This window comes from Phycodurus eques, chromosome 16 (assembly GCF_024500275.1).
Source record: "Phycodurus eques isolate BA_2022a chromosome 16, UOR_Pequ_1.1, whole genome shotgun sequence".
Lineage (NCBI taxonomy): Eukaryota > Metazoa > Chordata > Actinopteri > Syngnathiformes > Syngnathidae > Phycodurus > Phycodurus eques.
Genome location: NC_084540.1, coordinates 4,521,049 through 4,537,669, shown reverse-complemented (window position 1 = coordinate 4,537,669; position 16,621 = coordinate 4,521,049). Strand labels below are relative to the sequence as shown.

The window sequence follows — 16,621 nt, the reverse complement described above, 5'->3', positions numbered from 1 at the left end:
TTTTGCCAGGATAAGCGGTAAAAGAAAATGGATGGATGCTTGAGGACTCTGAATCATTTGCACAATGCCATTATATCAGCATCACCACACGGGTGTAGCTGTTGTCTCACTATAGAAGGAGACAGGCTAGACCCGGTTTTGGTAATTTTGTGGACCGGCGTACCCCCAGCGCATTTAAAATGGGAAGTCTGCGCTGATGTGCGCGTCACCACAGCCGACTTCAATCCTGTCCTATTGAAGAGGGTTCTTTACTCCACTTTACAAGTGGCGCAAATGGTCTGGCTTGGTGAGGTTATATATGCGGAAGAGGACTCTGCGATCCATGCATGACTGAATCATTGAACGTTAGCAGTATACCCTTATTAAATACAGAATGAGCTGGTGAAAAACCACTGGCCACTTAAATGTGTTAGAGGACATAATTGATTTGTATGCCCTCCAGCGATTGTTCATTTCTATCTGCCTGCATGTTGTTAGAGGTAAAAAAAAGAGAACAAAGAAAAGTTGTGGCCCGGGTTTAGTTTGCCGACCGTTCAAACCTCTATTACCTGGTTATTTTATTCTGGTCAAGGTGATTCTTCAATGATTAGGCCGGATGAAATGTTTAACAATTTATTAAAAAATCAAAGTCAAACAATAAGGTTGGTGAAGGTTCAGCGCAGGGCTCTCCCACAGCTGGCTTGGAACAGCAGCGGAAGCTTTTGTTATAGTCTTTTGTCGGCAAAGACTGCTTCCTGTCATGAAGTTGTGCAGTCTCGGACCAATCCTAGCTTCGCCTCGATGTCTGGGTATATTCGGGAATTCAGTCCGACGCTCTCACCGCACCCCGACAATGCTGTACTGAGAGACAGAGCGCCCTCCATTTTCTCTAACTTTACTAATAAACGTGTTGGCTATTGGCAGGAATACATCTGTACATCTGCCATATTGAATGTCTCAGTTCTGCTAACATCGAACTGCACACTCCAACAACGGCCCGAGTTTCCGAAGGTTCCGGGCAGGGCGCAAATAGCGCGTCCGGGGGGAATTTCCCAATGTATCCTGTGTTGATATTTTGTGCATTTGTTGTGTTGGTGCAACTCAGTGTAATGCAACTATATGTTTATGAGGAGATCTGGGAGAGAGAGATCTGTATATGTAATGGGATGTATCAAACAAAAAGTGTATGCAGTGTTGCGTAAGCACACAGCCAGTAATTTCTATCAATGTACACCAATTAGATTCACCAAAATCACATTAGAGCCCCTGAAGCAAAACTGGCAAGAGCATCTCCAAGGCTACACCCTCACTGCGCTGACACCGCCCAGGTTGGCACCAACGGTCCTGCCAACGCACAGCAAATGTAGCGCTCGCACGAAAATGAAGATCAATGTGCAATGTGTTCTGCCGCACATTGTACAGTCTACGAATATAGAGCTCTAAATGTTATTGGTTTGAAGTGGAATTTTTGGAATGTACAATCTATTACAAAGCATAAAGGGGTGATAAACGTACCTTTCAAACACAAATGTTGCTAATTCCGCATTAGTTCTAAATCCTCTCGGGTACCTGAGGTCCCCTCGCTCTGCTTCTATTTGTTCTGCTCTTAATCTAATGTCCATCCCTTTAAATCAGGCTTATCAACTTTAATCATTAGATTTTTAAGCAGCAAAAAAGGAGGAACTGAAAAAAAAATTTTTTATTAAAAAAATAGAATAAGTACAGCGTGCCTGCGTGGGTTTTCTCCGGGCACTCCGGTTTCCTCCCACATCCCAAAAACATGCTTGGTAGGTTAATTGAAGTCTCTAATTTGCCCGTAAATGTGAATGTGGGTGTGGATGGTTGTTTGTTTGTATGTGCCCTGTAATTGGCTGGCAACCAGTTTAGGGTGTACCCCGCCTCCTGCCCGATGATAGCTGGGATAGGCACCCTTGTGAGGATAAGCGGCTCGGAACATGGATGGATGGATGTATATATACACATTTGCATTAGCAGATCTGGCTCACAGTTCTGAGGTTCAAATCCGGCCTCCCTGTAAGGAGTTGGCATAATCTCCCCGTGCCTGCGTGGGTCTTCTCTGCGTACTCCAGTTTCCTCCCACATTACAAAAACATGATTAGTAGAATCATAATAAAAAAGAGAGTCATCTTTATTTGCCAAGTATGCCCAAAACACACAAGGAATTTGTCTCCGGTTGTTGGAGCTGCTCTAGTACGACAACAGACAGCCATTAGACAGAAAATACTTTTGAGACATAAAAACATAAAACACATAATGGCGTGTCACTGAGCAATGAAAGGATACCGGTAATGCTGATACAATTTTTATTTTTTAACAACTGTGCAAATTATGCAAAGTCCTTTAGCAATTTAGAGTAGTTTGAAATGACTAAAATAATGATAATCTGGTGCAGTGACAATTGTGCAAATGGTGCAGAGACTTCTCAAGCACATGAGTGGCAAGTATTGGTCAACAACAGGTATGCAAATAGTGACGAGTGCACAAATAACATATAAATTGCCCGACAAAGATGTAACAACAATCTCAAGACAAAATTGGCACCATGTTACAATGGAATTGTAAGTTAACTGTTTAAGAAGTTAATGTCAAGAGGGAAGCAGCTGTTGGAATGTCTGCTAGGTTAACTGAAGGCTGAATTGAATGTGAGTGTGAATGGTTGGTTGTCTATCTGTACCCTGTGACTGGCTGGCGACCAGTTCAGGGTATACTCTTCTTCTTGTCCAAAGTCAGATGGGTTACAGCACACCCACGACGCTAGTGAGGTTAAGTGGTACAGAGAATAGATGGATGGATGCATGCATATAATCATACAACTACTACTATGACTATTTTACAAACCAGTTTCATGTGAAGACATATTTTGAGACCATCATAGCTGCTGCGCAGCAAGATCGAGACCGACACAACCACGAAACCTGCCGCCTTGTCCGTGGCCACTCCGCGCTCAGTGATCGTGGCCGTTTGCAGGGGTGTTTTTTTTTTTTTAATCCATGGGCCACACATTGGAATAGGGTGAGCATTTCTGCCTCACAGTCGAGAGGTTCTGGGTTAAAATCTCAGCTCAGGCCCTCCTGTGCTGATTTTACATGTACTCTCTGTGCTTGCATGGGTTTTCTTTGGGTAGTCTGGCTTCGTCCCAAATTCCTAAAATATGCATGGTCGGTTAACTGAAAAACCTAAACGGCCAATAGGTGTGACTGTGAATGGTTGTCTGTTTGCAATATAACTGGCAATCAGTCAAAGGTGTGCCTCTCGCCCAATGTTGGCTGGGATTGGTTCCAGCTAACCAGCAACCCTAATAAGAAGAGGTATAGAAAATGGATGAATTGATAATTCATCTATATTTACATCCGCACCCTTTGCTAAATGCTTGTTGCTGGGTTCTTTTGCTGATTGGAACTTGTTAAAAAATTGACTGACGCAGTACTCCCATCAAGTGGTCGGGAGCCGTATTATAACGAACTGTCTCATGGATAACAGTAATAGCTCTATCAATTGATAACCAATGAGGTCCCATGGCCCTTACTGCCCACAGGTGCAAAATAGAACAAAAATATGATCCTCTCGGTGGTGGCTAAGGGTTAAGAATCACTGATTTAAACAGTTGACTGTTCATATGACCGTGACAGTTTTACCCTACAATGCAACCAGATCAATTTCCATTTTTTTTTCCTATGGGAATAATGTTTGGAAATCCAAACAAATCGGATGCTGTCCGGCATCCCAGGGTAGCGTGTGTTCAATCTACATTTTTAAATCACCATGGTTTCAAAGGTTCACAGGTTTGAGATTTCCTTTTCGCGCTATGTGTCATTACATTTGCAGGTTCGCATTGCTTTCTTGCGTAATATTTGAAGGATGGAATAGTTTAAAAGATAATATGGCATATATCCCACAAAGTCATTACCTATAAAACCAGAACATTTCTGCGTGTACAGCTGCTGGCTGGTTAACAATTGTTAAATTTGACCCTGCCTTGTGATCCTTCCACCATCCTTCCACATATACTGAACCACCCAATGAATCTTGAATTAATGTAAAAATGTAAAATTACTGACATTTGTTTATAAAGCAACATGTGTGCACTTAACTATTATTCAAATTAAATGTAAGGTATATTTAAAATGTACAATATGTACACTGACAGGAAGGCTGTATTTTAAACATTTCATAACCTGGGATTTGATTTGAAATGATTTAACGAGGATGGCACGGGGATCCAATTTGCCGCAGCTCAGGTTCAGTAATGGGCTTGGTTCTTTCTGAGTGGAGTTTTCATGTTCTCCCTATTCTGACAGTATGTGGGTTCACTCTTCCTCTTACATTCTCAAAACATGTATCTATGTTGAGTTAATTAAAGACTTTAATTTGCCTGTAGGTTTGAATTCGGGCGGCACGGTGGGCGGGCGTGCTGGAGCCTATGCCAGCTGACTCCGTGCGAGAGGGGGGTACACCCTGAACTGGTCACCAGCCAATGGCAGGGCAATAAAACAAACAACCATTCGCACTCACACTCACACCTACGGGTAATTTAGAGTCCTCAATTAACCTACCCTGCATGTTTTTGGGATGTGGGAGAAAACCCTCGCAGGCACGGGGAGAACATGCAAACACCACATAGCCGGGTCTGGGATTTGAACCCCGGTTTCAGAACTGTGAGCCAGATGTGCTAACCAGTCTTCCGCCGTTAAGGAATTCACTCAAGATATATCCTCTGCTTTATCAAGCTCAGATACACACCAAAAAAGCGGGAAGCTCATCCGCATGTAAACTTCAAAAGCATGGAAATTTTTTTCACATGGAAGATATTATATTTAACAGATACTCTGTAAATGGAACAATCATGTTTTGAAGGCTTTATCTTAACAAGCAAGCTAATACAGAAGTGCTTTTATCCAGATGAAAGCAAGAATATCATTAGCATTGTGGATGAGGGTGTATGCGAGCACTCTCAGTGTTGTGACGGCGTCACGGGCTGTGTTGTTAACATGCAGGTGATCCTGCCATGCAGATATTGACAGATATTTAATTATATTTGGGACTGGTAAATACTCTACCCCAGCATCTATATGTACCGAATAATATCAGGTGTTGTCGCAATAATTTCAAAAGATATTGTAAAAATTAAACCCCCAGCAACATGAGTGTTGCATTAACCGATGAGCGCCGTGCTCGTGTAGCAAAGAATGCCAGTGACATACAGTACTCAAAAAATGTCAAGCTCTGTTGTAACGCAGTCCAAACATAGTTTGCAATGCAAATTTAGCAGATACTATATCGTCTTAACAGAGCAAACAGGCTATGATACTGGCATACTTTCAGCAACTGATGCAATATTATACATCGTATTTGAGAGACTGGGATATGAAGACTCTCAAATATGCCCAGCAGATTTACTTGGTCGTTCACTTGCTCACACAAAGACTACAGAATAAGCTATTTCCAAGTCTTTGTGGATGTGTGTGGGAAGGTTTGGTCTCATCTGCATAGCGCTTCTGAGCCAAGGTCACGTCACAATTTATAGCAGGGCATTGCTCTGTCAAAAATCCAATTTTAAATGGTGAAAATGGCTCTTGAATACATACCATGACATTCCGAACTTGGAGGGACATAATCCATGTTAAAATTTATCAGAGAAAAACATGCCAACCGTGTTGTGCAAAATGCCAATTCATGTTCTTTTATTATTACAAACATCACAATAAGTTATTAGATTTGAGATCCCTTCAATATTGTGTCAATCAATTTTTATTTTTTTGTCTTGGTTACAAAAGCTCTCTTTGGCCTGACCTTTCAGCTTTGCTGAACTCAGCCTATTTGAGGGTGTGGTCATGTCTCATGTTAATGACATTTTAACTCTCGAGATGGCGTTCGCGGCTAACGATTCGCTTCAAACTTGGTGTGGATCATCTCAAAACAAGGGACATTAAAAGTTGGGAAAACAAGATATAGTTCAAAGATTTATTCAATAATCTCCTTGTACATTTGAACGATCTTATATAATGAAGTCAAAAACAAATATTGGAATGCATGAAGCACCCATAAAATGTCTATGTTTTCCTTGTCCACAGTAACTTGAATAACAGTCTAAAATTTGATTCAATTCGATGTAATAATATAGGTTAAAATAGATATAACAATCTAAAAGAATTAGCTCATGGATTTTTTAAGAATAGTAGATTATGTCCCACAATGAAGTCAGTTTTTCAGTAAGAGATATTGACAGAATCATATTACATCCATGTGAAGCACCCGCAAAATATCTGCTGTAAAGTTTTTACTGATTTTCTCTGTTCACTGGATCATTGAATAACATTTAAAGTTCGTTCAAAGAGACATGGCAATGATGATGCATTTTAAATAAATATATGTAAAAATCATTAGTGTTTATATTGATTATTATATTTCAAAATATTATGAATGTTTTTTTTAAAAACAATAGAAAGTACAATGAAACCTAAACTGGCATTCAGTATAACAATGATAAAAGAGATTAGTTCATTTTGTGTGTTTGTTTTTTTCGAAGCATCCTTATCAAAATTAAACATGGGGTATGATAATTATTGCTTGATATGAAGCATAAAATCAATGAATCATCTATAAAATCGCTAATAATTGTAGGTGATGCACCTTCTCTGTAGTCAATCTTAATTACAAAACAGCTGTGCGTGTTTGGAAGATTAATATTAATAATAAATAAATTCAGTGAATTTCATTTCTATATGATACCTATTTGATCAGTTGACAGCTCCGCTCCTCTCTTCACCCGAGTGTCCAAGACATGCGGCCACAAAGTCGATCATCGAACTGCGACCTAGGGTGTCCTGGTGCCAAGTGCATGTGTGGACGCCCTTATGCTTGAACATGGTGTTTGTTATGGACAATCCGTGGTGAGCACAGAAGTCCAATAACAGAACCGCTTGGGTTCTGATCAGGGGGGCCGTTTCTTCCCAATCACGCCTTTCCAGGCCCCGCTGTCATTGCCCAGGTGAGCATTGAAGTCCCCCAGCAGAACGATGGAGTCCCGAGCGGGAGCGCTCTCCAGCAGCCCCTCCATGACTCCAAAAAGGGTGGGTACTCTGAACTGCTGTTTGGTGCATTGGCACAAACAACAGTCAGGACCCGTCCGCCCACCCGAAGGCGGAGGAAGGCAACCCTCTCGTTCACTGGGTTGAACCCCAACGTACAGGAGCCGAGCCGAGGGGCAATAAGTATACCCACACCTGCTCGGTGCCTCTCACCGTGGGCAACTCCAGAGTGGAAGAGAGTCCAACCCCTCTCAAGAGGACTGGTAGCAGAGCCCAAGCTGTGTGTGGAGGCGAGCACGTCTAGTCGGAACTTCTCGACCAAACACACCGGCCCCATGGGTGCAGGCCCGGCCACCAGGTGCTCGCCTTTGAGCCTCAACTCCAGGCCTGGCTCCAGAGGGGGGCCCCTGTGACCCGTGTCCAGGCAAGGGAAACCTATGTCCCTTTATTTTGTTCATCACAGGGGTTTTTGGAGCCATGCTTTGTCTGGTCCCTCACCTAGGACCTGATTGCCATGGGTGACCCGACCAGGGGCGTGAAGCCCCAGACAACTTAGCTTCTAGAATCATTGGGACACACAAAACCCTCCACCACGACAAGGTAACGGCTCAACCAGGGGGCATTCAAATCACTCAAAGTAATGTCCTTTTAGTTACAGTAATGCCTGCTATCAAGCCTTTAGGGGAATGTAAAAAAAGGGGTTAATCATGTGCTTTTAAAAACACTGGAATTACATTGTTGTTGATTGAAAGGCTTGACTGTCATAGATATTTCATTTTAACACAGGTTCATTATCCAGTTATTTTCCTGAAGGGCACAATTACATTGCATTGAATGAACATTTTTCTAAGTCATAAAAGGCAACACAGAATTGCTATTAAAAAGTGGTGATTTAACAGCATTGTTCACAGATTTTTGTGTGAAGTACAAGTCTCACTCTCCCACAGATGGCTGGTGGATATTACCAAGGCATCGTAAGTGTTTTCGCAGCCACCGTCTCTGTTATCTAGTTGCATATGCGGTTATGATGGATTTTAGATGCAACAAAGTACAAACACTGATCCCGTCAACGGAATGACATCTGTGAGCTTATTAAGTAAATCAACAATGTTTCAGAAAAGTGGCACATGCCACTTCACCACTCAGTATCAACATACTGTACATTCATATACACAAACCTTTGCAAATGCAGTTCATTACACAGATTTATTTTCCTGTGATATATAGTAACCAATGTGTACAGTCAGAGCCAGCAAGTCTTACTCTGCAGGCCTAAACACTAATTACCACTCATATTAAATTGTATTTGTTTATTTCCAACAGCCGTCACGGTGGACGACTGGTCAGAGCATCTGCCTCACAGTTCTGAGGTCCGGGGTTCAATCCCCGGCCCCGCCTGTATGGAGTTTGCATGTTCTCCCCGTGTGGGTTTTCTCCGGGCACTCCGGTTTCCATCCACATCCCAAAATCATGCATGGTAGGTTAATTGACAACTCTAAATTGCCCGTAGGTGTGAATGTGAGTGCAAATGGTTGTTTGTTTCTATGTGGCCTGCGATTGGCTGGCAACCAGTTCGGGTGTACTCCGCCTCCTGCCCGATGATAGCTGGGATAGCCTCCAGCACTCCCGCAGCCCTAGTGAGGATAAGCAGCTCAGAAAATGGATGGATTGATGGATATTTCCAACGGTCTATTATCTTCATTGCATAGTATGTGTCTTAGCTGCCCAACTTCCTGTAGTTGGATCAGAACTTTCTTTCAGGTTCGATGTATGACCTGTGTTAGAGATTGGACAGCATTGCCAGCAATAAGTCGAGTTACTTTCTAGTTAGGGTGTGACTCTGCCAAGCCTGCCCTTTGTCACAGACTCTGTTCATAACCTTGAAGGGCAGAATTTCTAAGCACAACCGAGGAGATTCAAGGGCTCCCATTTGGTGGCCTCAATATTGCAGTACATCTCTCTGCTTTTTGCAAACTATTTGGTTTTATTGTCTCCATCAAGCTGCAATATTCAACTCTTGCTGGAGCGGTTCGCGGCCGAGTGTGACGCGGTCTGGGTGAGACTCTGAGGCTATGGTCCTCTGTCAGCGTACATGCTCTCTCTGGTAGTGTGGAGGAAATTCTACCTAAAGTGGAGGAGTTCTAATATCTTGGGCTCTTGTTCATGCAGTGTCTGCATTGATACAGACTCTGTATCGGTCTGTCACGGTGAAGAAGCTGAGCCAAAAAGTGAAGCGCTGGATTTACCAGTTGATGTACGTTCCCACTAGGGCTGGGGGGGGGGGGGGGGGGGGGGGGGGGAAATCTAATAACTCGGCTAGTCTACTTAAAAAATGTCTACCTCGAACCTCAACCCAAATAACAAAAAAAAAGTTCTGCCCGGAAACATGTTTGCACCGCCGCCTGTAATAAACGTTGCCAAAAATGACAAGATGAGTATCTGTAAATGATTGTTAAGACACTATTTGATGTGTAATGTACATATAAGATGATTTGTGAGTAAGCTGAATGGTAGTTAGCGTTTTTTTTTTTGTTTTTTTTTTTTACCTAGAATGGTAATACTAATCGCAATTCCTAACCGTTTAGCATTTAGCATTTTGCTGTCTCAAATTCTGTACACCAAGTTATACCATACACTTAGTACCAACATACATAGTTTAGGATCGAAGTCCATCCCTCATAAATGAAAATCAAATGCTTGTTAGTAGTAAAAAAAAAAAAAAAAAAAAATGGGAGAATCGATTCTCAAACGATTTGATAGTGACAGCCCTAGCTCCCACACTCACCCAGGGCTACAAGCTTTGGGTCATGACCGAAAAAACAAGATCACGGATACAAGCAGCCAAAATTAGTTTGAACCACAGGGTGTCCAGGCGCTCCTTTTAGAGATAGGGTGAGAACCACAGTCATAAAGGAGGGGCTCAGAGTAGAGCCGCTGCTCCTCTACATCAGGAGGAGTCAGATGAGGTGGCTCGCGTAACTGGTTAGGATGCTTCCTGGATGCCTCCCTGGTGTGGTGAAACAGAAGGAGGCCCCGGGGAGGACCCAGGACATGCTGGAGACACTATGTCGCTCGACTGGCCTAGGAATGTCTCGGGATCCCACAGGAAGAGCTGGATGGAGTGACTGGGGAAAGGGAAGTCTGGACGTCCCTCCTTAGTCTGCTGCCCGTGCGACCCGACCCTGGCTCAGTGGAAAAATATGGACGGATGGATGAAGTCAAGGGTACCATAATTATTTTTCAGGCTATTTTCATTAGTTTGTTTTTAAAATAATTCTGTTGGACCAAATAAATCAATTCGTGATTTTCTTTATTTCAGCAACCGTTGTGATTTTTTCTTCTTTAATGGAAGGGTGCAAACGCTTTAAACCACAAGTGTACGACGATCACTGAGAAATGCATACACCACATAACACAAACGAGTTTCTGTTCTCATATTCGAAGAACCAGCAAGATAATCTCCCAAATTGTGGATATGCACAAAAATCAGTGAGATACAATAGAAATTGCATTGCTCTTTAAATTTCAGTGTAGGGTGGTGCGGCGATGATGGTGGGAGTCTGGCTGACTCATTCAGATGCCGTGTGGTTGTGTGTGTGTGTGTGCGCGTGTGTGCGTGCGTGTTCAATCTTCATTCTTTGCTGTAGCTCCCCTCGGTCACACCTTGCCTCTTCTCATCCCAAACCATCTGTCAACTACAAGACCAATATAAACACACATCCAGCACACACACACACACATGCACGCACACACACAAACACACACACACACCAGGCGTGATCCCGCCCTTTCTTCAGCTGTTCATGCACTCCATTCTCAAACATACACCCTTCCTCTTTGTGTGTCGGAGCCATCAGACAGTCAGAAGGCCATGCCAGTTTAGTGAGCCATTGATCTGTGGATGATACACTGACAGTGTGTATATGTGTGAGCCTATGCACAAGTCTGTGTATACTAGCTCTCCCTTTGCGTTGTGATTTATTGCTGACCTTTTTTTAGAGGACCATAACCTGCTACATGCTGTACATATGTGGGATTATCTTGGAAATAGTGGGGGAGATGAAAAAGACATCATGTAAACATCACAATTAGTTAAGCAAAGAGCAAATTAGAGACACGATTCTTTCTTGACATTGCAGTCAAGCAATAGAAATAGATGGAGTCAGAAAATCATAAAAAGCATAATAGAATCAAAAAATGAAATACAATTATGTAGACTAGCCCATTAAAAACAAAAAAAAAATGAATATAAAAATGAAGTGTGTTTCATCCATCTCATTATAATAGTAGGGAGTATTTAACTAACTAATTGTGCATGACATCAACTGAGATTTCAGATTACAGCAAATATCACAAGACAACTAGGGGTTCAGAATACTATGTAATTTTATTGTCTAAATGTCCAGGTCTGGGAAAGTATGGGAAATGGAAACTGTGATATGAGAGGCCGTGCTTCTCTGCAGTGAGGTAGGGCTTTGAATAATTGACAAGCGAATCCTCCAGTCATGCCAATGCCATTCCCTGGGTGCACTCGCATCTTTCACCCAAACATGTACAATGAACAACAAGCAAATCTTCAAGTCATCATGTCTCAAAGTCCAGAGTCTTTAAATCCCGAGTCCAAGTCAAATGTTCTATTTTTTTGTCAAGTCATGTCACAATGACTCGACTCCCCATCTCTGAGAATGAGAGCCTTTTCCAATAAAATATCCATCTGATCATGCTACCGAACCTGGCAGATGACTACACTCACTACACTGAAGCATCTCCGTCAGAGATTTGTCACTGACGAAACACTTATGAGGGTTAGAACCTCACTGAAGCTCTTTGAAGAGTTCAAGGAACAAGCAAGTCTCAAAGATGCTTCCATTATCAATATAGGATTTACTGCATTTCAGATTTGAAAGTAAAGACAAAGGTTTCAAAGCGAGATGCTCTCTTGATTAGGATGGAAACCAATGAGTTCCTGTCACAGCTGTAACAAAAAAAAACAAAAAAACTGCTGGATAAATGCACCCTGAAGTACACCTTTCGAGAGACACCTAGCATGGCTGGATCCACAGAAGATTACAGAGAAGAAATTTGTCAGAAACAGCTCAAACTGTGCTTGCAGATTATCTCCAGTGCTGGACAGGTCAGAAAAAAACGAGTTTGACATAATCCTCAACCAGTTCAGCGACTTTGCTTGGATGTGCAAAACAAGTGAGGATGGGTGATAGTGGCTGATGACTGCACACTTTCTTCCATGCACAGCTGACGACTAGAAATTGGCCAAAGAATTATTGCGTTGAAGAAGGGTTTTCAATGAATGAAAACGTTGTTGTCAAAAACATGAAGAGAACCTCGATTGCTCAGTGGGTAACTGTAGATCACTTGCACCATGTGGGTGTGGGAGCTAAGGTACAGATGATCAAGTAACTATAACGCTTTGCACGTCAGAGTTGCCATTTGTAACTTGAGGAAGAGAAGAAGAGAGAGCAAACACAAAAAGGTAGGGTCATGCAGGCTGAAGTGGACTAACTCAAGAAGAGAATAAAACTTCAGACACACATAAATGCGCTACTGGGATCAGCAAATGAACTTGCTGTTGAAGCAGAAACCACTGACAATATCCCTGTCCTTGCTAAATCAAATGTCCCCTGAAAGTTATTTTGTAACATAATCGCATACTTATGCAGAATAATGAAAATGAAATATGAACTGCAGGATTAATGTATTTATTTACATGATACACATCTATTTACTCAACTTATTTAAGTTGTTTTTTGTGTGTTTGTATATTGCTGGTTTGTATGTGTTTAGTCATCATTTGTGTCCCAGTATTCCTTATTTTGAGAGATATAACTGCTGCGATTTTGATGTGAGTTTTCGTTCGCTCGTCAATGGTGTTTTTCATTCATTGTGTGTTAGCATTTAGCTAGCGATTTTTGTGACCAAAAAGAAAGAAAGAAACTTAAGTCTGTGATGTAGTTGAACATTCAATAGGTGTAATTCTCCTGTTATGTCTCTTTAGTTTTACAGTGAACTTCAACTGAAGTGTCAAGAAATGACTTTAGTTTGCACCTTAGGCCTGGATTTTAGCCCTGATTACAGACTACAGGATTTTAGCCCCGATATTGGTGGGAGATTTTAGATCCCGTCCGATATTATCCAATTCCTTGTTTTCTTGCTGACATCGGACCGATTTTCAATCTCAAAATTGGGACACCCCTATTTATGATGGCATCTGTTTGGGTTATTTCTTTTCCCATTAATTATTTAATTTACCATTAATTCCTGTGGGATATATTTATTTAAATCAGTTCCAAAGCCATACAGTAAGGCAATCTAAATAAATTACAAATTGGCTGGGATGAAATTTGTGGATCGACTGGCACAAGTTTCTTTCTCCTTATGCCAATGATCTGATTTCTGTCTGTACTAGTAAGCTTTGTTAAGGTTGGTAGCGTACCAAGTCATGGATTTATGAAAATGAGTATTTTATGGGAAAACAATCCACTGAAGAGCTTTTGGAGTTTCATCAATCACATCTGCACATCTACATCAGCTAATGGATTGCTCAGTGGGACCAGCAGGGGGTTCTCTGCGTTGACTGTTTTTCTCCATCTTTCTCCTCACTGGCATACGGTGTGTTCTAAGTCGGAGGTCTTCCGACTTATTTAGCATAATGTAATGGTTGGTGTAAAAAACGACACCACCTGTGCTGTGCTTATCTGTTTGAAACATTGATGCTGACAAAACGTATTTGTAGAAATACAATACCGCATTTAGAGAATGATGTCAAAATGGAATAATAATGTTCCTCTTTACAGGAGACAGCATGGAGTATATGATGCCTAAAAACTATTTTCATAATACAGTATGTGAGTGGTACCACTGAAGGTTATACCTTGGGCAGTAAACCCACATGAGAGTGGAAGTTGGGAGAGAGTTGCAGAAAAAGAAAAAAAAAATCATGGACAGTCTTAAGGAATGCTTCTGTCATTCTCAGTAGCACCTCCTCCTGCTGCTCACTCACACACACTTACCCATATACACACACTCACATACACAGAGCGATCCATAATAGATGCTAGCTGTAGGCAAACACTGCAGGGCTGGACTTGATAGCACAGCTGGATGTGCATGGAAGGCAGAGGCGACATGGTAGAGCAGGTACCCCTGTGAATACAGTCCATGTTTCTTCTCTCTCTCTCTCTCTCTCTGTCTCTCTCCCCCCTCATTCTCGCTACTCCAGCTACTCTCTTGCAAGAAAGCAGGATGCTACATGCTTCTTTTGCAGGTCGCGTGAGCAGACATGTGTGTCTGTGTGCGTGTATGTGTGCGTGCGTATGAGTGAGCCTCATTCTTACGTTTTCATCTGTTGGAGTCAATAGGTTCATGTGGTAAGGAGAGTGAAAGTACTGTAACTGCAGCTGTGAAATATAAACCAGAAGTCTCGTTTTATTTGTTCAGCAGAAAGGGGTGTTTACTACTGTATTTTGAGTTGGTTTCAGTGATGTTTGTATCAGTGCACAGAGCTGTGAGCCTAATGAGAATCGTATTGGTTGCTGTCGTCATCACCCTTGTCCACACTATTGATAAAGTGATTATAAACTCCACAATAACAGATTTGTGTTTCCCACTTAGCTAAAATTCTCAGTTACTTTCCACTTATTAGAAAGCAATATTCAAATGTGCAGGATGCTTCTTTCAGTTTTGTCTTCAGTAAGCAAAGAGCATGCTGTATTGGGTTGAGATCAGTCAATTGGGGTATTAAATGACCTTTCTAATGCTGTGAACATTGGCAGTCATTCTATTGTTTTGGAGTTAAAAATGATGTCGGCAGAAAAAGTTCCCCCCAAAATAGAGTCAGCTCTAAACCTGCGTGAGCCTCCTGACATCAGTGGAAGGACGAACACATTTTCTTGTTAAACTAGTACGTGTTCTGCAGCATAATTGTTGCCTATATTGAAAGTCTGGATGTTTTTTCAGACAATAACGAGTGGCTGTTGTGAGGTTGGATACATTTGGGTAGGCTTGTTTTTTTTAAAAACCGATTGCTATATGGCTTGGTTGCAGAAGGAAGACGGCTGCATGACCTAAGTGACTGCAGATTAATTTCCATCTATATATGTGGGTTTATTCAGCTCAATGTTGTATTGATTCCTTCGCTCACCTTTGTCAAGCAGTATGGAAAGATGATGTGACGCAGGCGTTTAAGGCTTTTTGGACGGTGATAGCGTTGTGTGACTTTGATGGGCATGGCTGGCTGGTGCCATGTTTGTACCATTTCAATCAATGACACTGTAATAAATTAGAGATTATTTTTTTAGCATTTTAAATTACCAAGTGAACATAATTTTGGGGTGCTGTAGTGTTGATGTGAGTGAGCAACGGTACAGTATATGATAGCTTGGCTTGAGCGACGCGTGTGATGTGGACGGCTGTCACCCAGCACCAATCAACTACAGCATAATCAAATTTTTAGCTTCCTAAATTACTCATTGATCATAAGTTTGGGGCGCTGTTGCATTGTGAGGGATGTGAGTGTGCATATATGATAAAAATATAAAGTATAATTCCAACGTGTACAAAGTGGGGTTTGGAAACTCAAACAAGATGTTTTTTTTATTTCCTGAAAAGTTGTCATTTTAGAGGTGGGGATTTTGCCTGACGGCAACAATATATAAAATATGAGTAAATACTGCCACTTTATAGAACAGTACATTCTTCGGTCCACACTGGCTATGCTCCACTTCTCCCTCTAAAGTCACACCAGGACACGGCGGTGTGTATATTTTTGTGATGAAAAAGGTTATAGGGTTAAAGTTATTTACTGATTGCTCCAAAACAGATTGATATTTTTGGAAATGACTGTCAGTTTCATGTTCTTGAGTAAAAATACATAGAGAAATTACTAGTGAAATATAGGACATCTGGATGCTGAAGGTTCTTTAAAGAATATGCCACTTTGCCTTTAAAATGTCTTTGTGTTTCACAGAAACTCATAGAGCAACAACTAATTTGGATGACCATATTATCTCTTTTTGTATCATAATCATAAACATGAAGAAGTTAAAAGAACTGTGTTGTGAAATTGCATGTGACTGGTGTTGATTCATGATGTGACTGCTGACAGAAGACCAACAATTCTGATGTGTGTAGGGCTGTACATGTACTAACATTCTGCTCACATTCAGCCACATGCTACAAAACTGATAGTATGGTACTTTACAGTGCGGATAATGACCTTAAGCATACTGCCAAGGCAACTCACAACTTTTTGAAGGCATGATCTCAACGCAGTAGAGCATTATTATAATCTACCATAATTTCTCGTCTGTAATGTGCACCCATGTATAATACGCATCCCTCAAAGTTCACCTCAAAATTCTGGAAAACCCTTCTACCTATATATGATGCATTTTTACAATGCATGATTTTGCTTCTACCCATACATTCAAAACATGAAGTATTATCTGTGTTTTGTTAGTTTTTTCAAATAATTATTCTGAAGTTAAGCACTTTATTTGAACACATAATACTTTATTTTTATTTATGTGCTCTTATTTTGAAATTTACAGCCCTACTTTTATTTAGTAAATGAGAAA

General features: G+C 41.4%; 1 protein-coding gene across 11 annotated transcripts in view; it reads left to right on the top strand.

Annotated features, from left to right (window-relative positions):
• rbfox1 (RNA binding fox-1 homolog 1) overlaps positions 1 to 16,621 on the top strand; it is a 343,897-nt gene that overhangs the window by 251,995 nt on the left and 75,281 nt on the right. The window contains exon 1 of one of the 11 annotated variants that reach the window (XM_061701032.1): positions 10,013 to 10,252. The exons of 9 other annotated variants lie outside the window; for them this stretch is intronic. In XM_061701032.1, the coding sequence (XP_061557016.1) occupies positions 10,229 to 10,252 (24 nt within the window). In that variant the 5' untranslated portion in view covers positions 10,013 to 10,228. Of the gene's footprint in view, positions 1 to 10,012; positions 10,253 to 14,103; positions 14,184 to 16,621 lie in introns of those variants that run through there. One more of the 11 variants, XM_061701030.1, reaches the window with a different exon arrangement.